Genomic DNA, 21,937 nt, shown 5'->3' on the forward strand with positions numbered 1-21,937 from the left:
AAAATGTATACTTTAATATGGAATCAAAAAATAAATTGTTTACATGATGGGTGTTTTTGTACTGGTATTTACACACAAAATATCAGATATGCTTGAAAGATGAGTCTATACATGTCTCCACGAGAACGTCATCCTCATCCCTCCTGCAAAAGTATTGGGACTCAATGCTTTATTTATAAATCAGGGCTTTATACATGTATACAATACATATTTTGTCAGAGCACCTTCATTTTACTACAGCATTCTGGGTAATCTGCTGTAGCTAACGTTAGTCCTCCACTCTGGGGATGTGAAGAGTCGTGTTGATTGGGTACACGCATACCAATTTATGAAATATCACATGAGGAAAAAAATGACAAGTGTATACTTAATGTGATTTCTGTGTGTAGTGTACTCCAGATGATCAACATGGCACCCCACAACGCAGTCTGTTGTAGTACCAGAACTGACCTGTGAGAGGCGGCACAGAGCCACAAGGTATGCAGACTGATGGCAAATACAAAGAGTAGTAGAAGAAGAAATACAAAGAAGCTGGACATTAAAGTTATTTTTAGTTTGAGGAGTTTCTAGTGGCAGCGAAAGAATCACTGCCCGAGCACAGTTCAGTTGTCTTTAACGTTTAAAGTCCAATACATTTGCATTTGATGTGAAAGAAGTTGATTTTAAAATATTTAAGTACAATTTGTATTTGTTTATGTGCAATACATTTTAAGTCTTTCATTTGTATGATGTTACAGTGGCTTACAATAATATTAAATGTACTTTTTAGAAATAAAACCTCTGTTTTTGATGAACACTTGCTATCATGCTAATGTATTTTAATGTCAGCCATGATAGTGTTACTTTCAGCGCTAAAGTTTATATCCATCCATCCATCCATTTTCTGAGCCGCTTCTCCTCACTAAGGTCGCGGGCGTGCCGGAGCCTATCCCAGCTGTCATCGGGCAGGAGAGGCGGGGTACACCCTGAACTGGTTGCCAGCCAATCGCAAGGCACATAGAAACAAACAACCAGTCGCACTCACAGTCATGCCTACGGGCAATTTAGAGTCTCCAATTAATGCATGTTTTTGGGATGTGGGAGGAAACCCACGCAGGCACGGGGAGAACATGCAAACTCCACACAGGCGGGGCCGGGGATTGAACCCGTGTCCTCAGAACTGTGAGGCTGACGCTCTAACCAGTCGGCCACCGTGCCGCCTAAAGTTTATATATACATATTGTTTCATTATTATTATTTATTTTTTGGGTAGTACAGCACTTAGTGTGAAACGTTCAAGAGCCACTGAGCTAGGTCAACTGTTAGGTCATCTGGTTGCAAACGGCCCACGTCACAATCACGGAAACCGCGGTCCAATTCGGTGTTGACCACACGCAAGGATTTCCGATTGTAAATATTAAACTGGCTTAACATTCACGATTGTACACCCTGACAGATCAGATCGGCGAGGAAAAATCTCTTTTGGCACAGGATAATCACTCAGGATAATCTGAGAATTGGGCCTGATTATCGGTATGTGTGTACCCCGCTTTCCCTTGTCCTTCCGTGACGATCTTCCTTACAAGGCTTCAAAAAAGCGCCTTCTCTTGGTCCAGCGTGCGCAGTTCCGGGGAGAGCGGTGGCGAGACCGCCGCCCCCGCCTCCCCCTGGTCCCCGGAGGTGACGGCCGAGTCCTGGTCTGGCTCGCCCCTCCTGGCCCGCCGCCGGTCCTCCTCCTTCTTCCACTTCATGCGGCGGTTTTGGAACCAGATCTTGATGTGGCGCTCGGTCAGGCTGAGGGTAAGCGCCAGTTCCACGCGGCGCGGCCTGGAGATGTAGCGGTTGAACAGGAATTCTTTCTCCAGTTCCAGAAGCTGAGCACGGGTGTAGGCCGTGCGCGTGCGTTTGCTCTCCTCGGCCTCCGCCATCATGTACGGACCTGAACGTCACAAAAAAGAAAAAGGGTAACACAATTAATTAGATTGCGGCATTAAATCATGATGCAAACTATTTAATTGTGTTACTACTCGAATAGGTTTTTATAAGGGTACAATATTATAGAGTACTATTTTTCCTTATTAATAACCAAACCCAAAAATGTTAGTTTTTTTTGGGGGGGGGAGGGGCTGGAACGGAATAATGCCATTGCCATTCATTTCAATGAGGAAAGACGATTTGAGATACGAACGTACACAAGCAAACAAAAACTAAAAAAAGTCACTTCAGAACTGCACTGCATCATTCAAAGCACATAAAAAACTGACCCCAAAAAGTTTTTTTGTTTGTTTTTAAATAAGAAAAATAGCACTCTACAGTATTGTATTAAACACTGTAACAACATAATTAAATACAATGTAAAGAATTACACCGCTTGTGCATCATGATTTCATGCTTTAACTCAATGGACATCGTGAATCTCATATAGGCTGTACTCAAAGAAGAAGGTCACAACCACTCAGTAAGCGTTAATAATATTTGTCGATTTTCGTAGAGGACAAAGAATAAATCTCAGAGTATTGTTATATTGTCTGTCTACATGCGTTGCTGCTCCGTTTGTGTCCAGCCGTTGCTTAAAGGGCTATAACACCACAACATCAGTGCTAGTTGCGTTAGCCCATTTTGCTCTAATCAACCAATCAGATGACAGGAAAAAAACATGCTGACATTATTGCGGCTGGAGGGCGAATTTAAAATCTAATTGGCTAAAGAAATCCCATTGCTAAGTTGCAGTTACATCGACTGGCACGTTTGATTCTGAGTTTGATTGCACACAAAAAACTAAAATAAAAAAAAAATCCAATATACACATACACCTAAGTGCAGCAAAGAAAGCCACTACAAATTTGGTGAGCTAAACTTTACTGAAGTACCGGGTGATTGAAAAGTAACTCCTTGTTTTTAAGTACTTGTCATTTGTTTCTGAACTATAATTCTTACAAGAGACGAACATGAGGAGAAAGTGTATTGCATGGAGTTTTATTTCAAATTGGATATGGGCGCCAGCAGTTTCTCGAGCCGCCTGGGAACCGCATGAACTCTTGTGGGGATGGAAGACATAACTTCTCGTTTTCGCCCTTCAAGTTCTTCCAAAGTCGTTGGTTTGGTAGAATAGACTTGCTCCTTTAATCATGGAACGTACACCCAAAAAATGAAGGAAAATATTACAACATATGAATAAATTATAAGCATTTTAAAATAGGGAGTTACTTTTCAATCACCATGTATATATTACGTATATTAGAAGAACGCCGAACTGTGCGTAAACTTGATAACACGGAAGACAACAAAAATCGAGAATTGAGTTTTCTACTGGACAATTTCGACATTTTCGAAACTTCCGCATGCGATTGCACAAGTGTACCTAATGGTGTGACCGCTGAGTGCGCGACAAAGTGCACAAAAACACAGTTAACACTCGATGTAATGAAGTGTCCACAATAAGGAGATTTTTGTTAAAATCCTCATTCTAGTTTACAAAGCCAATGTTTGCCAAAAAGTAATACTATTCTTTGTAATAATATAATTAAAGCTGAATTTAATAAAAAAATTAAAAAGCAGGATTTCTAGTTCACCTAATATTGTTGCAAACGTCAACATTTTATACATTTATTAAATCCTGATTAAATTTTATACAGAATGTTTGCCCAGAAAAGTGGTAGTAACAATTATATTTAATCTTTTTAAAAGTCCTGATAATTATTATTACTAGCAAATCCGGCCCCCACCCAAAAAAGCAACAAAAAAACTGTGCATGTACTTTTGTGCACATAGCATTGAACCTGACGTAGGCAGAATTTAAAAAAAAAAGATTAAAAATCAGATTTTGCAAAGCCGTTTCCCCAAAAAGTAATACCATGAAATAATATTTTTTTCTAGTGCACACTAGATCCAAATATCTACAGTACATTCATTTTAAATTAATTTCAATCGAATCTGTAACGCCAGTGCCAAATTTTACGGCGATGTTATATTCCTTTTATTATAATGAGGTCACTTTTTTGTAGCTGCTATTGTGTTATGATTAACAATTGACGTATTAGAAAGCTGTAATAAAAACATCAAAATGTAAAATGTTCACCATGTAAAAAAAATAAATAATAATTAACGTGAATTATATCGCATGTTTATTTAAAACTAGGCTTCGTTTTACGGTTTGAAGTTAATCGAGTCACAATATTTTAAAATAAAACAAAACAATTATTATTAACTTTCTTTTTTTGTTTTTGGTGAAGATAAGAAATAATAAAAAGCAATTAAGTCGCCGTTCCTGGTTTTCCCTAAAAGGCCTGACAAGGTTAACTGGCAATAAAAAAAAAATGACGCCCTTATGAGTCACTATCAAATACAGCGCAAACATTTGAATAATCAGCACGTAATGCGCCTGACCTGTCCACTGCGCCTTCCACGCGTGGGAGTGGGCTTTGGTGCTTTTCATCCAGGGGAACGGGAGGTGAAAGCGGCTCCGCTCGTCCGTGTCCCCGTAGGGCGCGGCGGGCGTGAGCGGCTGCGGGTGTTGCGGTGTTTGCGGGTGCTGGTGCAGCAGCGGGATCCCGAAGTCTTCCCGGAGAGGGAGGCCGAACGCCGGGTCCGCCGGGTCCGCCGGCGGGTAGACGGCCTGCACCTGGCGGCTCATGTAGAGGCAGGGCGGCGGGCTGTGGGCGAACTCCTCCGGGTTGGCCGCCGCTCTCTGGTACGCGCACGAGTCCTTGAACGGGATTTGTTGGTACGCGTGGTTGTCCCGATGCATGGCTGCCGCTCCTGCAGGGCCCTTGCCCCTGGCGTGGACCTTCTCCTCTGGTGGCTGCGCCCACTTTGCGTGTGCAGGTGTGCCCGCGCTTAAGGAGCAAAAGTGAGCCGGCAGCGAGGCCGGCCATTGGCTGAGCGGAGCCTTCACTAAATTCAACTCGGTAAATACATCCACGTGTTGATTTATGGGCATACTTAACGTGTCTCGCAATCAGTTTTGGCTCGCTTGGTCGCAGATGATCCAAAGCAAAGTTGGAAATGAAAACCAAAGACAGGAAGAGGAAACCTTACAAAATAAGGGCGGAAACAACAAACAGACCAAAATGAAGTCCCTTATTGGGGGGGGGGGGGGGAGTCTCACTTCCAGGTCTAGTGAAAGGAAAAGGAAGGAAGTTTAAAGTCTTACCAAATAAAAACAGTAACAATGCTAAAAAGTCCAAAACAAAGTCCTTTGTTCACAAAATGCTGGTTGGGAATGTGGACAAAAGAGAGGAAGTTCAAACTTTACAAAATAAAACCAGCAACCATGCCAAACGGTTCAAATCTGTCCTTTGCTCACAAAAAGTTGAACTCTTCCAGCTCCGGTTGAAAGCTCAAAATATCAACAAAAAATAAATAAAAATACAGGAAGGTGAAACCTTACAAAATCAAACCGGTAACAGCACTAAACAGTCCAAATTGAAGTCCTTTATTGACAAAAAGTTGGTCAATTGTGACTCTGGCTGAGAGATCAAAGCAACAGAAAGATCAAACCTTACAAAATAAAATCACTAATGCCAAACTGTCCACAACAATGTCCTTTATTAGCAAAAAGGTTGGTCACTACCAGCTCCGGCTGGGAGTTCTACAGAATATGCCCGATGGAAATGGGAGCACACACAAAAAAAAAACCTAACAAACAAAAAAACACCAGTAATGGTCTCAAACAGTCAACTCAGACTACTTTGTTCACAAAAAGCTGGTCACACTCCGCAGTGATTGAGAGCTCAAAAAAAAAAAAAAAAAAAAAAAAAAGAACTCAGGAAAAAAACAAAAACAAACAAGGAAGTTGAAATAAAACCAACTGGTAAAAACACAAGCTCGCTAGTTTTTTTTGTTTTGTTGTCAAAAACAAACAAAAAAATCTTTCTAAACCTTTTGGTCACTTTCCCAACGTTAGGATCTGTAGGACGCGGCCGCGTATTATTATTGCGCAGCGCACCTGTGACGCCGATGCCATCGCCTCATTTAACAGCACTTAGCAGCTCTGAGGCGGGAGCGACAAACAAGAGTCGTGTTTGCCGGCCATTAGCCTTCGTCTGTGTACACCGAGCGTTAGGCCCCATTAAGCAAGAGCTCTCCTGCTTCGCCGATTAAGATGGAACTCAATTACAGACTCTGTGTGTGTGTCGACTGTGTGCACTTTCACGCAGTGACACTTCCCGCCTCTGTTGCGAATGTGGTACTACCTCACAAGATGGGGTGGGGGGGAGGAGAGAGAGAAAAAAAAAAAAATACAATTAAAAAAACAAAAAAAAATTGCAGGTTTCAGAGCATTCTCTGTTCTTTGAAATGTCTTACCCGTGGAAATTAGAGCAGTTACCGCCATAGAAGTGTTTGAATCTCAACTTTAGACTTACTGTACTCTCACATTTGGTTAAAGAAGCACTAGTATGCAACTAGTCTCTCTTGGCCTACCTCACCCACGACATCGCAATTTTGGCCTGTTTTACTGCCGCTTCTCCTCTCTCTTCCCCATCAAAGTCGGCTTTCTCCTCAAAAGTCGCTGTTCAGTGTGAAAGTTTAGGTAAAGCCGGGACCCGGGCGTGAAGTACAGGTGCAACAATTAATCGATTAAGTGATTATCAAATTAATCAACAACTGTTTTGATAACCCATGAATTGAAATTCTCCAAATACTCGGAATTTCAGCCTCTCAACACTAAATATTCTCAGATTTCTTTAGTCCTCCATGAAAGCAGAATGATAATCTTTGTGTTTACCCAAAATAAGACATTTTGTAAACATCTGCTTTTACGGGCAAAACATTTGACTGTTTTAACAATACTTTGTCCTTTAGTATTAGTTTAGAGATAAAAATCGGTGGACTTTTTTGGGGGAATGTTTGAATGTCTGTCTTTTTTTGTGTTAATGTGTAAAAAGAAATAAATAAATAGATAAATTGTCAGAAAACTGCAAAAAAAAAAAAAAAAAAAAGCTAGATTTTTTTGCTGATTTGAAATATGGCCGATTAAATGGGCTGTTTGATAAATCGGCGTTGTAGTTGCAACCCTAGTGTGAAGTTTACACTCGACTGGCTCGGTTGTGTTGAGAGCAATTAGCCCCTTTCACACTGCCCGTCGGTGCCCCAAAACAGCTGAAATTTTCGTACCCATTCTGTACCAACTTCACGGCTTGGTTTAGCAGTGACGATAAACCGCTCGGTACATTAACGGGGCTCTCAAACACGCAATAAAAGCGCGAGTGAAGCGGTGGGACCCCAATCAGCGGCGGGCTTGACGGCGTTTATATTTGCACATCCTTTCAAGGAGGAAGGAAACAGTTAAAAAGGACCATATCTTCCGCGCGGATGATCCGATTTATGAAGCGGATGACTTAAGTGATGCCGCGCCGCTCGGCATTATGGGTAAAAAACTGTTTGAAATAGTCGCATTTATGCAACTACATCAAACAATAAAAAGTGTAAACAAGTCAGACAGCGGGGAAAGCACTTTTAACCATCTGCAGTTCCTAAATAAAAAAGACAAACACTGCATTTTGTCACGTTACACAAAATGGCGGTCGGCATCAACGTCCTCACTAGAAAATGGCTGCATGTGAACCCCGCCTATTGCCCAAAGTCAGCTGCGATAGGATCCAGCTCACCCAGCCTGACGAGGTCCATCAATTAGCTGATGCCTTTGACGTCCGTCTGTCTTTTTCCGCCGTCTCGTCCCTCTCGCCCTTACGTCCGCGACTCCTCTCCCGCTCTCCGTCCCGCCTCTTGACGTCGTTACTAGACGTGTTCCCGCGGTGACGCTTGCGCGAGCGTCCGCCGTCCCGTCCGGCGGGGGGCGACCGGCTGCGGCTCCTCCCCGCGGGAGACTCCCGCCTGGCGGCGTGCGACGAGTGTTCCGCTTTGGGCTCGCCGGGACGCAGGCCCGTGGAGCGCAGGGTATTGAGCAGGAAGCGCTTGTTGGTGCCCCGCAACGGACATTTCAACCTGATGAGAACGGCGCACAAACATGTTCAAAATTAGAGATCGACCAATATGTTTTTTTTTTTTCCCCCCCAAGAGCCGATACCGATTATTAGTAATCGAGGAGGGAAATAACCGATCTTTGGAGCCGAAATTAATTTGCTGTTAAAAGGGAAAATATTCCCATCAAAAATTTGAATAACACCAAGACTTCTTTTAAATGCCTTTAAGCATCAGCCTATCCTTATTCAAAATGCAAGGTGGGGGGATTTAAGGCGCAAGAAAAATGGGGAAAACTGTTGCAGCAGCTGTGTCTAAAAGTATTTAATGGCTTTTTCCTGTCACTCAGTGCTGCTGTTTTGGTTAGCAGCAGAGTTCAATTCACTCTTTCACGTCCAGATGTGACCGATAATCAGTAAGCGATTAATTCATAAGCGTGCCAACAAGAAAACCTCGACGTCATCGCTGGGGGAACTCACCATCCCGCAGGGCCCATGGTCTCGGCTCTCAGCCGAGCCCTGTCAGTCTCCCTCAGGAGCTCCTCGACAGCACGCCTGCAACAAACACAAATGAATCAAAGAGGGAGGAAATCGGGGGGATAAAAATGGGGCTCGAAACCCAATGAACGTAACGAGCGTAAAGTGAGTCATTAGTTAGCGGAATGAAAGGCGGCGTCCCCGGTTTGACCCGAACTGGGAAAGGGAGTCTGCTAGCGGCTAACAGCTAACTACTACGTGAACATTAAACAACACGTTAGCGGAGTACGTACTTTTCCAATTCACTCTCGTCTTCTGCCATAACTACGCGGTTCCTAACAAGTTAACTGATATCAACTACTTTTAATGGAGAATTAAAATTATTTTTAATTGACGGACGGACCGCTTGTTTACAGTGCTGGGGTCCTACCGTTTAAGGACCCGAAGGTGGCCAAGTTGATGCCTGATCGAAAACACAAAGTTTATAGAGACAGATGTGGCAAAAGTACAATACTGTACTCGCGCTCCGTACTCTAGTAGAAGTACTGATTCAACTCTAAGTAAAAGTAAAAAAGTACAGACTCTCAAATGTTCTATAGTACAAAATAAAATGCATTTTTACTATAAATTATATACAATCTTGTTAATAAATTTTGTTCACAATCGATTTCCTCTTTTATTGACTGACAGGTTATGCTATAAATTCGTGTTTACACAGCATTGCTGAAATTGTAAAGTGACTAACAAAAAAAAAAAGCTAAATTAATAAATAATGATAACTGAATAAAAGACACCTTACTTGATTGTGTTTTTTATAATTTTTTATAGACGGAGAATTTTATGGACGCCGGAAGCTGGATTTTGAAGCTGGAGTAAGTATAAATAAGTTTATTCTCGTAATATTTTATTTTTGTTTTGATTCTGACCCTTCCCAAAAATATTTCGGAACACTAGAATCTTTATACTTGGGGAATATTTTCTTGATCATTTGAATCTTTGCCGAATTACTTTTTTTGTGTGCGTGTGTGTGTGTTTTTTGTTGTTGTTGTTGTTGTATTTTGAGTCCACGCAGGCATCGAGTTAGTGAAGCCGCTCCAGCAGTTGCACGCGCCGCCTCCTCCCGATGATTGACAGCGGTGGGCGTTTACGTGAGGGGTCGCTGGGACGCCGCCACTTTGCGGTGAATGCGTGGATTTGTAGGCGCAAGCCGCTAACCAACGCCGCCCACCACCACCACCTCGTCGCCTCCTTTTTGGGGGGACCGGGATGCAAGGCGCTGAGGAGCATCCGGATTAGGTAATATGACATCTGCATGCACGTCTACAATGTGTATTTGGGGGAGTGGAGGAGATGTGGGGTACCATTGCTATCAAGGGCTTGTTGGATGGAGTCAGATGCTCACGTTCCCATCATGACGCTGCAGTGTCGGTGCCAGCCTGCAGGGTGGAGGACAATGACAAAATGAGTGTAAAAATCAAGTGGTTTTACAGGCCCGTTGTTGCAAAGTAGACAACAACAGTCTCTCCGGATGAAAACAAGGACCTCAAAGAGGGCAGGGGGGGGGAAAAAAAGGGCTTAGCTGACAAACAGCAAAACATTATCTTTATGGATTGAGATTTGACAGATGAAGGGCTGACAGTCTGATATTGATGTAGCAAGGCGGTGTCGGCAACAACCTTGGGATTGAATGAGCAAGAAATGTTAAAAATAGATGCCAATAGACTCTTTTGCACGCCGGTGTCTACAAGTGTGACGCGGTGATGTCACAGCTTTGTTTTAAACGGAAACAGAGGGAGCCTTGTGTCTTCATGCTTAATTCATGTCCAGCTGCTGGGATAGACACACAAGCAGCCAGTCACATCCAAGGAGAGGAGAGAGAAAGAGCGTCCTTTAAAAAAAAAAAAGGCTGGAATAATTAACAGCCGGACCCTGGTCGCTATGGAGACGGCGGAGACAGGTTGTCACGGGCACCGGTAACCAAGGAGACGGAAGGAAAAGGGGTGGTGAAAAAAAGCGTCGAGGGAGGGCTCATCATGTCTGACGAGGCTTCGTTGGCATCCTGTGAATGTCAAGCGCCGTGGAAGAGAACAGGATAAGGAGGTCTGGTACCCATCCTGGTCGCCATGGCGACAACACAAGAGAGCGCGAGAGGCAGATGTGTGCGATGCGCGAGTGGAGCTACGCCCTCGACCGGCTCGGCTAGTAGAACCTAGCTGCGGATGCGCAAGCGATCCGGGCGCTAAAGACCCCCGGGGATCCTCGCTCGGCTTCGGGAACATTCCGCGGAAGATTCGCGTAGCCTCTATACGTGGCCGTTGAGAAATCTTTCATGAATCCTTTGCTATTTTTGGCTTCTATCGCCACGATTTTTTTCCACCCCATTAATCTCTTTCATGCCTCCCGCTCACTCCTCTTTTCGCCTTCTCTTGTACGCTTTGTTTAACCCTCTTAAAGGGGACAAATTATGAACGATGCACTTGCTTGTATCCAAATAATTGAGTCTCTGAAGTGCCCGCCCAGTGCCCACCCATTAAATGTAAAATTAGACGAGCCAGTAATACTTTTGTCAGTTGCCTATTTTGGAAAATGTGTCTGGGATCGAGCTGTTCTCCACTTCCGCCTCACTGTGATGCAACAGTGGGGCAAATTTGCATTATAACCGCCCCCACACCGAGTCTATCCGCCCAAACGTTAGCTTCTGATAAGTGCCACATACTGTGGCGCCTTGAGTTACAAGTGCCTTGATTTACGAGATACGGGACCATTTTTTTTGCCACCATCAATTCACATTGGGTTCCTTGTAGTGGAAGGACAATATCAGCTGGTGGCGGTAATGCACCATTAAGCAGGAAAACTGGCACTCAACAGCCCCCCCACCCACTCTGGGTAAGAGCCAACCTTGCTGGTACACAAATGTCCCAGCAAGATCCCTTGGGATCTTTCGATGAAAGCAAGTCACCCGGGAAACTTTTAAATTGCAAAAATAAATGTCTGCTTTAATGAATTGTTGCTATTTTTTGGCTTCTTTCGCCAAGATTTCCACCACTTTAATCGTTTTCATGCCTCCCGTTCTCATCTCTTTTCGGCTTCTCTCATCTACTTTTTTTAATCTCTTAAACTCACACTACTTTTCCATTTCTATCGCTCTCCCAATCCCAGAAGTTTGTGTTTTTTTTAGGATGGCACAATACAGCATATTCGTCAAGCAGTTCTCTTAAATAAGGCCACGGATGGTGAATGTCTTGCTTCTCCGATTTTGTTGCGTTATCGTTACTCCGTCGCCGCTGTCCGTGTTTTTTCTACCTCATAAATCCCAAAGATCTCAATCGATAATCAAAATCTCAACCGGCGCGGTTTGAGAAAGTGACAACTTTTTTTGACAGGTAAGAAGTAGGAAGCATGAGGGCTTGAACCGATTAATCGACTTTACGACCCCGGGCATCTCGTCTTCCAATTTACAGAGCGGACTTTCGACTCGTCTGTCTGCTGCCGTCGTTCAACAACAACAACAACGCTTTGTGGAACAGCGGCATGTCGGGCCAACATCTGCGCTGCTCCGAGAGTACGAAAATAAGATGGTTGTGGATGAGATTAGCGGTCAGCCTAGTTAGCTTCGGTTGCTCCGATCCGGCTACGATTCCTTGTTTTACCACACGCTATTCTATGGAACAAAAGATGAGACTGCAGGAGAAACGTGTAGGACTCCCTCGAAATAGAACAAATGGAATTATTGTACTGGTGAATTGTATTTTGTTGAAATGTCTTTTATGCCAAACCTCTGTGGCGCAAAGAACGTTGGGGGCCGTTGTGCTGTGCTGAAATTGTTTTTTTATTGACATCGATCAATTGGCTTCGACTCGACTTTCATCGCATTATAGTTGAAAAAAATCTGTAGTGGTTCAACCCATCGAAAGTACAGATATCCGTTTTCAACTTTAGGGAGTAAAAGTACAAAGTTGTCAGAAACATAAATGCTCAAGTAATGTACAGACACCTGTAAAATCTCCTACTAAATCCTCTTTGTTTTCTAACCTCTTAAAAGCACATTGCTTTTCCATTTCTATCGCTCTCCCGATCCCCTCGTTCCTCTCTGCCGCAATCCCGGATAATTCCCTCCCGGTGGAATTGAAAGATTGCAGTGGGGCGAGAGCAAAAAAGAGAGATTATACTGTCAGATTAGTGGACAGGAGCAGCGATACATAATCTCAGTGCACAACACAACACACACACACACACACATCAGGGCTTTTGTAGCGTGCGGCACACAGGGCTCACGTGCACAAAGTATCTGCCACATGAAAAAAATGCCCGGCAACATAATCAGACACTTGTTGTTTTTCCCCAAACAGCTGTCTCACCCTCTGACCTGCAGGGTTGTGATGCGCCAAAATCCGCTGGGGGGCGTCCGTCCTCGCCGCAACCCGTTCGTCCCGTGACGCTTATGGGCTAGGAGCTCCTTCGCCGCAGTGCCCCAAAGCCGCCCTTTGCGTCCGAGCGGCCGGGATGGGCAGCCCGGGCTGCGAGGTGGCTCTCTCCGGGCCCGCCGAGCCCGCCCCGGAGGCCGCGTGCTCGGAGTGCGGCCAGGTGCACCGCAGCCGGGAGAACCACCTGTACAACTACCGGCTGGAGGTGGACGACGACCTGGTCTGCCACATCTGCCTGCAGCCGCTGGTGCAGCCGCTGGACACGCCGTGCGGGCACACCTTCTGCGCCCGATGCCTGCGCAGCTTCCTGCAGGAGAGGGACTTCTGCCCGCTGGACCGCACGCGGCTGCAGCTGCCGGCGTGCCGCAGGTCCAGCATCCTGGTGCACAAGCTGCTTGACAAGCTGTCGGTCACGTGCCCGCTGACGCCGCTCTGCTCGCTCAGCATGCCCAGATGTGACCTGGAGGCGCACCTCAAACACAGGTGAGCATGAAATTTGGTGGTTTATGATATGATTGTAATGCCGCCGCTGTAAAGTGGAAAAGTGTGCTAATGTAAAGTGCTACACTTAGGAGTTCAACTAACATTTTTTGGAAGATTTTGCCTCAAAAATACTTTTTCTTTGGCTTCATTTGCGTTAACGCCACAAAAAGTGTGATGATAAACATGGACCAGGAAATGGAATTTACTGCAATATATCGTGGTCTGGCTGCACCCAATTTGGAGTTTAACCTATTTTTTTCTGGAAAAAAAATGGCCTTTAAAATGCTTATGGCTGCTCAGGAAAGTGGAACTTGGAAGTCCACTAGCTACAAATTATACAGCACTCAGTACAGGCCGACCGTGTGAGCCCATACCGTTCAACTCTATTTTGGCGCTGATGCAAGTGGACCCAACGTTCACAAACGTCAACAACATTCACTGGTCTAGAGTAGACCCCTCGTCTGGGCAAGGAAAACCTCTAAATAAAACAAAAAACATTTAGAATTAGAAAGGAAAGAAACCTGGCTTTGATCATTGACACCTAGCCCCCTCTCTGATCACGAGTGGAAAGGGGGAAGAGAGAGGAGAAGCGGCAGTAAAACAGGCCAAAATTCAGATATCAGTGGGTGAGGGAGGGCAGGAGACTTGTTGCATAGTACCAGTTGGTTGTAATTTAACTAAATGCAACGGTGTAGGAAAAAAGTCTTTCGGTCAAGAGTGTAATAACGTCATTCAAGCGCTTCACGGGTGGTTCTTCTCACCCATCACTTTCACGCTCGCCATCCATCCACATGCTTTGGCTCGTGGCCCGTTCGGACCAGGTGCTGCGAAACCTTGAGAGAGTGGAAGTTTGGGTGGGTGGGGGGATTACTGGGCTGTAGGTCATGTGACGAGGGATTAGTGGCTCCAAAGTCACACAGTCATGGGTTGGCCGGCCAGAAGCTCCTCGGCGTTCTCACGTTTCTTCTGGCAACCATGCTGAGCAACTTCAACACCAGAGATCTTTTCAATCACTTCTTCTGCGAAACGGCCAAGGGCAACCCCGGCTTGTGGTGAGTAGATGACCGATGTTTACTTCGATGTAAATCTCAGATCAATTTGATAATTAGGTTCCCATCTGAGCCTAATTCGAGGAAAACTACTAAGGGATTCTTATAAAATTGTTTCCGATAAAGGCATATTAAGGAAAGTATGTCTAGCAAATGCATCGTATTATGAGAGTAGCTGTTAAAAATCCACAGATAAGCAGCAAGCAGGTATTTAAAGCTGCTGCTGTCTTTGGAGTCCCAACAACCTCATGATGCAGGATCCTCCAAAGGTGTATTAAGGAGTGTTCTTTTCTATCAAATACATCGTGTTAAGGGAGAAAATGACTCTAGTTAAAGGGAAATTACTTTTTCCTGTAGAAAGCGTGAACTAGTCCAATGAATGAAAACACTGGACATTTCAAGAAAATCATACAGTTAAACTAAAAAGTTGTATGACCTAGAAAGCAGATAAAGGCATATTTAGGAACATTTTAGTCTGGCAAATGCATTGTATTATGTCAGCAGCTTGTACAAAACAAAAAAAAAAAAAAAAAAAACGGCAACTGATGAGCAGCAAGCAGGTATTTGCAGCTAATGCTGTTTGTAAAGTCCTTAAACCTCCCAGTGGAATTGGATCAAACAGGATCCTCCAAAGGTGTACAAAGGAAAGTTTCTGTCAGGCAAATGCATCGTACTAAGAGAGCAGTTGTTAAAAATCCACAGATAAACGTTAAGTAGGTATCTGAAGCTGTTGCTATCTCTGGAGTCCCTAGGACCTCTTGATGTAGGATACTCTAAATGTGTATTAAGGAAAGTTTCTGGCTAGTACTAAAACGGGCAGCTGTTAAAAATCCAGTGATGAGCAGCGAGGATATATTTCAAGCTGCAGTCGGAGTCTCGGCAGCCCCAAGAACCTCTCTGATCTGCAGGGTCCTCCAAAGGCATATTAAGGAAATTGTATGTCTGGCAAATGCTTGGTATTATGAGACCAGCTGTGCCAAAAACATCTTCCATGCACGATTCTCAAAAGGCTTGCAAATTGCATTGAAGCTTGAGTTGCTATGGGTTTAAAGGGAGAAAAACTCAATGTTGCCACCATCATCCCCTGATCTCAACACCATAGAGAACCTCTGTAAATGTGCACTATCTGGAATGTTTGTAGGGCATTTTTAGGGGTCCAAAGAGCCTCAGAAGTGGCTTGTTGATTTTCCCAAACTCACCCACCTGTGTTTTGACGCTTCGCTTGTTGACGGCTTATCCGCTTGTCGTCCCCCTCACCGGGCATCGTAAGGAGATTTCCATTAACCCGCTCAAGCTAGCGAGCAGTTAAAAGTTTTTCTGACTCAGCTCTTTTTTTCATACAGAGAGGCCGACATCTCACGTTTGTTACTTGCCCATAACACGCTTCACATCACTTCTCTCTTAAAAAAGAGCCGACACATTAAAGACGGAAAGTGGCCAGATTGTTCCGACAAAACAACCTTAGACGGTTCCAGAAAGATCAATCGAGGTCTCATTTGTGGGGATTAACGTGACATTCTTTTAAATAAAGATCAGACCTCCGACCCCACGTGGGTTTTCCCGGCTTTCCCTCGGAGACTTAGTGCTCCAAGATAGCAACAGGAGTCTAGTGTCGCCGTTGGGCAAGTGGACGACTCGAGACGAGGTGATTAAAAGGGGAAAGTGACAGGCTGGCGTCTGCTTGGTGGTCACGGTGGGGTTTTAGCGCATTAGTGATGGCGTCCCTTGCATGTGGGTAGGAAACGGGAGCCACAGTCGCCGATGCACTTTCAGCCTCTTATTGAACGCGGAGAGTAAAACAGTAAAACAAACACAATGAGCGATCATTCAAGTTCAATTGACCCGTTCTAACACAATTACCTATTACGAAAAAAGGGATTTACGCTTTTTGACCCTCGTGTTCAGTCGCGGGTCCCTATTTTTGTTCTTTCCTACTTTTAATTAAAACGAGCAAGCATAAAGCAGCACTTTTTCCACTGGACACATCGCCGAACACAAATAGCCGCCCACCGACGCCACTGCGTTGTAAAATTAACCGAGCAATCAAGTATGTGCTGCTTATCAGGAGCTAATGCTAATATGTGCATCGAACAAAGGTCAATGCAGCTCTGGGTGGAGAAACTTGGTGTCGCGGAAGTTATTAGATATGTAAATGAGCTATTAAAGCACAGTGGGGCGGAAATACCTCAACAAATATTAACTTGGTTGTTTAATTTGCCTCGAGACACAACTACAGTGGACCTCCGCATATTAGCGGTGCGGCATCTGCAGATTCACCTATTCGTTGATTTTTTTTTTTTTTTTTTTTTTTTAGGGGGAACCTGTCCCTTTTTCTTAATATATGTTTTGTTTTTTTATGGTGGGAACCCACCCCCGTTTTTCACAGGGACCATTTTTTACACGGGAACCTACCCCCGTTTTTTGTGGAAACTGCTTATTGCCGGTATTTTTTCCCAGATGTCACGCTTATTCAAGCTTTTATTGTGAAAAACAATTTGGGAATTTAAAAAAAAATCTTTTTGGGCAGGGGAAACCTATCCCTGTTTTTTGCAGAAACTGCATATTGGCCCACTTTTTGATGGTATTTTTTGTTTTTTTTGGGGGGGGGGGTTTCCCCCATGCGCCACTTATTTTGACATTTTTTGTTGTTTTTAATGAGGAATCTACCCCCGTTTTTCACGGAAACCGCTCATTACCGGTATTTTTTTTCCCTGATGGTTCACACTTTTTTGGGAGAAATAATTATTTATTTATTTTTTCCATGGCAATTATAATGAGTGTGAATTATTTGCGGATTTTCGCTATTAGTAGCGGGGGGTCCGCTGTTGTTGAAGAAAAGCCATTAAAACGTCAATTTTCCTTATGTTACCTGGGCGCAGGTGTCCAGGCACACTACGTCAGCAGACCAGCGTGGACGGTCCACGCAAGGAGAGCGGCGACGAGCGACCTGCGGTGAAAAGTCCTCTGCGATCCCCCCGCTCGCCGCAGACCGACCTGGGCGACGGCACCCCCTCGCCGCCACTTGCCCTCAACAGCGGCGGCGACACACCGCCGATGAGGACCAACGAGGCGGGCCTGGACAACCCTGCCTTCGAGGAGAGCACCGAGGAAGACAGTGAGTCGCTGCAAAAATAGTCCTCACAAATGGCATCGGTGCCTCTGTTGGTCTTGAGTTGTGGGTGTGGTCCCTCAGGTGTGGTGGGGATGGAGTGCATCATCCCCAGGGTGAAGCGGCCCCTCAGTAACCCTTGTATCCATCTCCTTCGCTCGGTCAGCTCCACTTCCTCTGGCTGGGACTGCCCCGAGTCTCCGCCTCTTTCTGCAGAAGAAGGTACCACGTCATTCCATTCTATGACACGGTGAACGGGTTCAACACAAAAAGTCTACACATGCCAAATGCCAAGTTTTCCACAGTTAATGTGACCTATAACCTGTAAACTCTTACTTAAAATTAACTGTAACAATATGGTTGCATAAATGTACACACCCTATTAAAACTGGCCCCTCCCCTCTTTTGAGCAGTGGGTAAAACTACTCCACATCCAGCGGCATTATTTGCGGTTTTGCGGTCCCGACAGGCTGCGTCAAGTTGCCGTCGCTTCCCGAAGGCGAGATAACGGCGGTGGAGGTGCACCGGGCGAACCCGTACGTGGAGCTGGGCATCAGCATCGTGGGCGGGAACGAGACGCCGCTCATCAACATCGTGATCCAGGAAGTGTACCGGGACGCCGTGATCGCACGGGACGGGCGGCTGCTGGCGGGGGACCAGATACTGCAGGTCAGATTAGATTGATTTCATTTTTGATTTGATTTCATTCAATTCAACTCAATTTAATTTCGCTATTTGCCATCCGTTTTGTTGTATTATTGCTATTATTTCATTAGTTTGCCATTCATTGTTTTAACGAAATTGAATTGGATTTCAATTCAGTTTGCCATCCATTCAATCTTATAATTGAATCCAATTCAAGTCACTTGAATTAAATAAAATTGTATTTCTCGTCGAAGGTGAACAACGTGGACATCAGCAATGTGCCGCACAGTTTCGCCCGCCTGACGCTGGCGCGGCCGTGCGCCACCCTGCAGCTGACCGTGCTGCGAGAGCGGCGCTGCGCATCCCGGGCACCGCCCTCCGCCTCGACCACACCTGCCGTCCCCGACGCCCCCTGCTCCACCCCCGAGGGCAACCCGCCCAGCCCCGCGTCACTGAGGATCACCTTGCACAAGCGTGACTCGGCGGAGCAGCTGGGCATCAAGCTGGTGCGGCGGACCGACGAGTCCGGCGTCTTCGTGCTGGACCTGCTCGACGGGGGGCTGGCGGCTAAAGATGGCCGGCTGCGGGGCAACGACCGCGTTTTGGCCGTCAACGAGCAGGACCTAAGACACGGGACCCCCGAGCAGGCTGCACAGATCATCCAGGTGACGATGCGTTTGCGGACACCAGAGCTCGTTGAACATCGTTATATACTGTCAATGCGAATAGCGAATGGGTGTATATTTTATATATATATTAGGGCTCGGACTCGCCATCTAAATCCCCATTCGTATTTAACTCTGATTGGCCCACGTGACTTCCCAGGCGAGTGGCGAGCGAGTCCACCTGCTCATCAGCCGACCCAGCAAACCGACCCCGCCGCCGCCGAAGTCGAGCTCCACCCGAGATCTGTACTGCCTTGATCATTTCCTGCCCAACCACAGCACCGGCACCAGCCCGCTGCCCTTGCACCTCTCGCGCACGAGCACGCACCGGGTAAGCACGTGACACCCACATTTTTCAAAATTTTCTCACGTGTTATTTCTTTTTTCGAGCAGTCAGCAACTCTAAAATGTTTTACATTGCAACCTCCCCAATCTTTCGCACATGGGTGCATTTTTCCCAGTGAAAGGGTTCAACACCCGCACTTTTCCCACTGTTCTCAACATCATCCACCGCCCCCTGAAAACTTCTTTTTCAAGCGGTGGGCAAAAAAGAAAAGTTACAATCCAACCTCCACATCGCCCCCACACTTTTGAAGATGGCCCTCACACCTGTGGGTGATGCCAGTGCTTCGCTACCCACATTTTTTGCTGTGAAAGGGTTCAACACCCACACTTTTCCCAAGGTTATCAATACCCCCCTAACTCCGTTGACAACTTTAGAACCTACCAATGTTATGATACACATGTTGGGATGCAGCTTTTCAACACCCACATTTTTGCCGGTGAGTGGGTTCAACACCCACCCTTTACCTGGTGCAAGGTTTCATCTCACCCACTATTAACATTACAGCATTCCCTCATTACTTACACTTTTGCATATGGGTGGCAGATCCGTGGGAGACGTGCATGTTTCAACACCCATATTTTCCCACTGTTATCAATATCACTCCCGTCGACCACTTTTAAACTAAAAAATGTTACAGTCCACACCTCCCCACATACTTTTACACATAATTGGCTTTCCTATGAGGTAGGTACACCCATATTTTTCCCGCTGTGTTCCCAGGACCTGTCCCAGTGTGTCAGCTGCAAGGAGAAGCACATCACTGTGAAGAAGGAGCCCCACGAGTCTTTGGGCATGACGGTGGCAGGCGGCCGCGGCAGCAAGAGCGGCGAGCTGCCCGTCTTCGTCACCAGCGTCCAACCGCACGGCTGCCTGGCGAGGGACGGCAGAATCAAACGAGGTGAGAGCGCCTCCTACTCAAACGACAAAAACAACTGGTGGCAAGCTGCGCTCTGTTAATTCTAAGTAGGGCCTGACCGATTAATCGGCCGATATTAATCCTTTTCAAATCGGCCAAACTCAGACGTTTCTTCACCGATTTTTGCTAGTTCTTTTTGTTTGTTTTTACATATTAACACATTACAAAGATAATATTTGCGAGTAGCGTATGACATCGTTGTTTTGTGTCAGGCGACGTCCTCCTGAGCATCAACGGGCAGGACCTGACGTACCTGAGCCACAGCGAGGCGGTGGGCACCCTGAAGGCCAGCGCCGCCTCGGCCTCGGTGCAGCTTCGGGTGCTGGAGGTGAGCATGGTGGAGGAGCGCCAGCGCGACCAGTTGCTGCATCACGCACACGACAGTGACTTCGACGCCAACTGGTCGCCCTCCTGGGTCATGTGGCTGGGCCTTCCCAGGTGGGCTGGCAAACTACATACTGGAACAGCACATATATATTATCATTAACAATTATCTTAATGTTATTATTATTATTAATAGGAATAGTCGTAGTTTCATTTTTCCACTTTGGTCCTTTTCAAGGTGACTCATCAATGGTGGGGCGGCGCCCTAGTGCCCTCTATTGACCAGCCACTACTGGTAACCTTTGTAAATGTACTTTTTTTCTGACTTTTGCTGGCAGTTACCTGCACAGCAGCCACGAAATCGTCTTGCGGAGGAGCCACCCTGGCAGTTGGGGCTTCAGCATTGTGGGGGGCTACGAGGAGAACCATGGCAACCAGGCCTTCTTCATCAAGACCATCGTCCTCGGCACGCCCGCCTACTACGACGGCCGCCTTAAGTGAGTTAGACCCCCCCCCCCCCAACAATCAAATCGAAGGGCCAAATCCAGGGGTGGACCACATCAGGCCTACTCCGCTCTTTAATCCGACCCACCAAGCATTTACATATTTGTTTAGATGTTTTTTCCCCAAAAAAATTCAACTAAAATCTATTTGTTCATGTTTTTTCATTTAAAAAATGGTTAGTTGGTTTATTGTAAATGATAAAAATGATAAAACAAAAAATTTCACATATACATTGTTGTACATTGTATTAAAAATTATTTGGTTATAATCATAAAAAAATACAATAAAAAAACATTTTTCAAATGGTTTTACTCATTTTATCTGATAAGTGGTTAATTATAATTAAATTATAAATGGAATTAGAAATATAAAGGTTTATGCATTTTAACATTTAAAACTGCTATTGCTAACAAAACTATTTTGTATTAAATTGACTATTACTACCAAAAAAAAACCTATAAAATTAATTGTATTCTACATTTTAAAACTACTGTGTTGTATTGTATTAAATATAAATTGCGTAAGAGAACACATTGACATGAAACATTTGATCAACCTAACATACAAACGGTCTAATCCATACCCACCTCGTCAGGTGTGGCGACATGATCGTGGCGGTCAACGGCCTCTCCACGGCGGGAATGAGCCACTCGGCGCTGGTCCCCATGCTGAAGGAGCAGCGCAGCCGGGTGGCACTGACCGTCGTCTCCTGGCCCGGCAGCCTGGTATAGCCCGGGCCTGGTAGAACGAACTGGTACGCGCTTCCTGTACGTTGCTCCAGCAGGTTAATAATCCAGGACCAAAAAGTGAGGAGATTGTGCCATGCCGCTCAATAGACCGCAATCCCAACACACTGCTGTGCTTGTGTCATCTTCACTCAATTCCCAAGCTGTTGTACAGTCAAGGGCTCCATTCAGGTGGATGCACTATTCAAAAAGTTGAAACCTTTAGCACGTGCAACACCAGCATTGATTCCAGCTGAGTAAGCACCCCTCCCCGCCTGAGTCCTCGTTTTAGCAAGCTGCCATAACCTGGAACTCATGCACTCAGGCCCCATCACCATGACAACCAGCTGCCCAATCAGTTTTTTTTTA

The 21,937-nt window shown here is 45.5% G+C and overlaps 3 protein-coding genes and 1 long non-coding RNA gene across 8 annotated transcripts; 1 reads left to right on the forward strand and 3 right to left on the reverse strand.

Moving 5' to 3' along the window:
• Positions 1-56: 56 nt before the first annotated feature.
• pdx1 (pancreatic and duodenal homeobox 1) lies at positions 57-5,251 on the reverse strand. The gene is made up of 2 exons (XM_061757990.1): positions 4,366-5,251; positions 57-1,918 (listed from the first exon to the last, which is right to left on the reverse strand). The coding sequence occupies exons 1-2, from the start codon at positions 4,916-4,918 to the stop codon at positions 1,569-1,571; spliced, it is 903 nt and encodes a 300-aa protein (XP_061613974.1). The 5' UTR covers positions 4,919-5,251; the 3' UTR covers positions 57-1,568.
• Positions 5,252-5,509: 258 nt separating this feature from the next.
• si:ch211-140b10.6 (protein POLR1D-like) lies at positions 5,510-9,126 on the reverse strand. 2 transcript variants are annotated; one of them, XM_061757992.1, is made up of 4 exons: positions 8,672-9,126; positions 8,382-8,456; positions 7,590-7,926; positions 5,510-6,169 (listed from the first exon to the last, which is right to left on the reverse strand). In XM_061757992.1, the coding sequence occupies exons 1-3, from the start codon at positions 8,698-8,700 to the stop codon at positions 7,608-7,610; spliced, it is 423 nt and encodes a 140-aa protein (XP_061613976.1). In that variant the 5' UTR covers positions 8,701-9,126; the 3' UTR covers positions 5,510-6,169; positions 7,590-7,607. The 2 variants fall into 2 exon arrangements, with proteins under 2 accessions (XP_061613976.1, XP_061613975.1); XM_061757991.1 differs by lacking the exon at positions 5,510-6,169 and having other exon boundaries at positions 7,419-7,926; positions 8,672-9,121.
• A 394-nt stretch (positions 9,127-9,520) lies between these two features.
• On the reverse strand, positions 9,521-12,882 carry LOC133470087 (uncharacterized). The gene is made up of 3 exons (XR_009785848.1): positions 12,745-12,882; positions 9,740-9,814; positions 9,521-9,654 (listed from the first exon to the last, which is right to left on the reverse strand). It is a non-coding gene; the product is annotated as an uncharacterized LOC133470087 (long non-coding RNA).
• lnx2a (ligand of numb-protein X 2a) lies at positions 9,537-21,933 on the forward strand. Of its 4 annotated transcripts, none has more exons than XM_061757985.1 (11): positions 9,537-9,674; positions 12,751-13,285; positions 17,214-17,449; positions 17,528-17,665; positions 17,913-18,112; positions 18,343-18,753; positions 18,914-19,084; positions 19,820-19,997; positions 20,228-20,453; positions 20,678-20,836; positions 21,439-21,933. In XM_061757985.1, exons 2-11 carry the CDS (start codon positions 12,882-12,884, stop codon positions 21,572-21,574), a joined length of 2,259 nt encoding a protein of 752 aa, XP_061613969.1. In that variant the 5' UTR covers positions 9,537-9,674; positions 12,751-12,881; the 3' UTR covers positions 21,575-21,933. The 4 variants fall into 4 exon arrangements, with proteins under 4 accessions (XP_061613969.1, XP_061613968.1, XP_061613970.1 ...); XM_061757984.1 differs by having other exon boundaries at positions 9,538-9,674; positions 12,728-13,285; XM_061757986.1 differs by having other exon boundaries at positions 9,538-9,674; positions 12,728-13,285; positions 20,228-20,343; positions 21,439-21,578.
• The last annotated feature ends 4 nt before the right edge of the window (positions 21,934-21,937 follow it).

Source organism: Phyllopteryx taeniolatus, chromosome 20 (assembly GCF_024500385.1).
Source record: "Phyllopteryx taeniolatus isolate TA_2022b chromosome 20, UOR_Ptae_1.2, whole genome shotgun sequence".
Taxonomy (NCBI): Eukaryota; Metazoa; Chordata; class Actinopteri; order Syngnathiformes; family Syngnathidae; genus Phyllopteryx; species Phyllopteryx taeniolatus.

Excerpts from the sequence above, each read along its gene's own strand:
- lnx2a (XM_061757985.1), top strand. The coding sequence starts at position 12,882 with ATGGGCAGCCCGGGCTGCGAGGTGGCTCTCTCCGGGCCCGCCGAGCCC. Across the intron at positions 18,113-18,342 it reads CGGGGGACCAGATACTGCAG|GTGAACAACGTGGACATCAG; the intron begins GTCAGATTAGAT and ends TTCTCGTCGAAG. Across the intron at positions 19,998-20,227 it reads GGACGGCAGAATCAAACGAG|GCGACGTCCTCCTGAGCATC; the intron begins GTGAGAGCGCCT and ends GTTTTGTGTCAG.
- pdx1 (XM_061757990.1), bottom strand. The coding sequence starts at position 4,918 with ATGCCCATAAATCAACACGTGGATGTATTTACCGAGTTGAATTTAGTG. Across the intron at positions 1,919-4,365 it reads GTGGAAGGCGCAGTGGACAG|GTCCGTACATGATGGCGGAG; the intron begins GTCAGGCGCATT and ends TGTGACGTTCAG.
- si:ch211-140b10.6 (XM_061757992.1), bottom strand. The coding sequence starts at position 8,700 with ATGGCAGAAGACGAGAGTGAATTGGAAAA. Across the intron at positions 8,457-8,671 it reads GACGAGAGTGAATTGGAAAA|GCGTGCTGTCGAGGAGCTCC; the intron begins GTACGTACTCCG and ends TGTTTGTTGCAG. Across the intron at positions 7,927-8,381 it reads ACCATGGGCCCTGCGGGATG|GTTGAAATGTCCGTTGCGGG; the intron begins GTGAGTTCCCCC and ends CGTTCTCATCAG.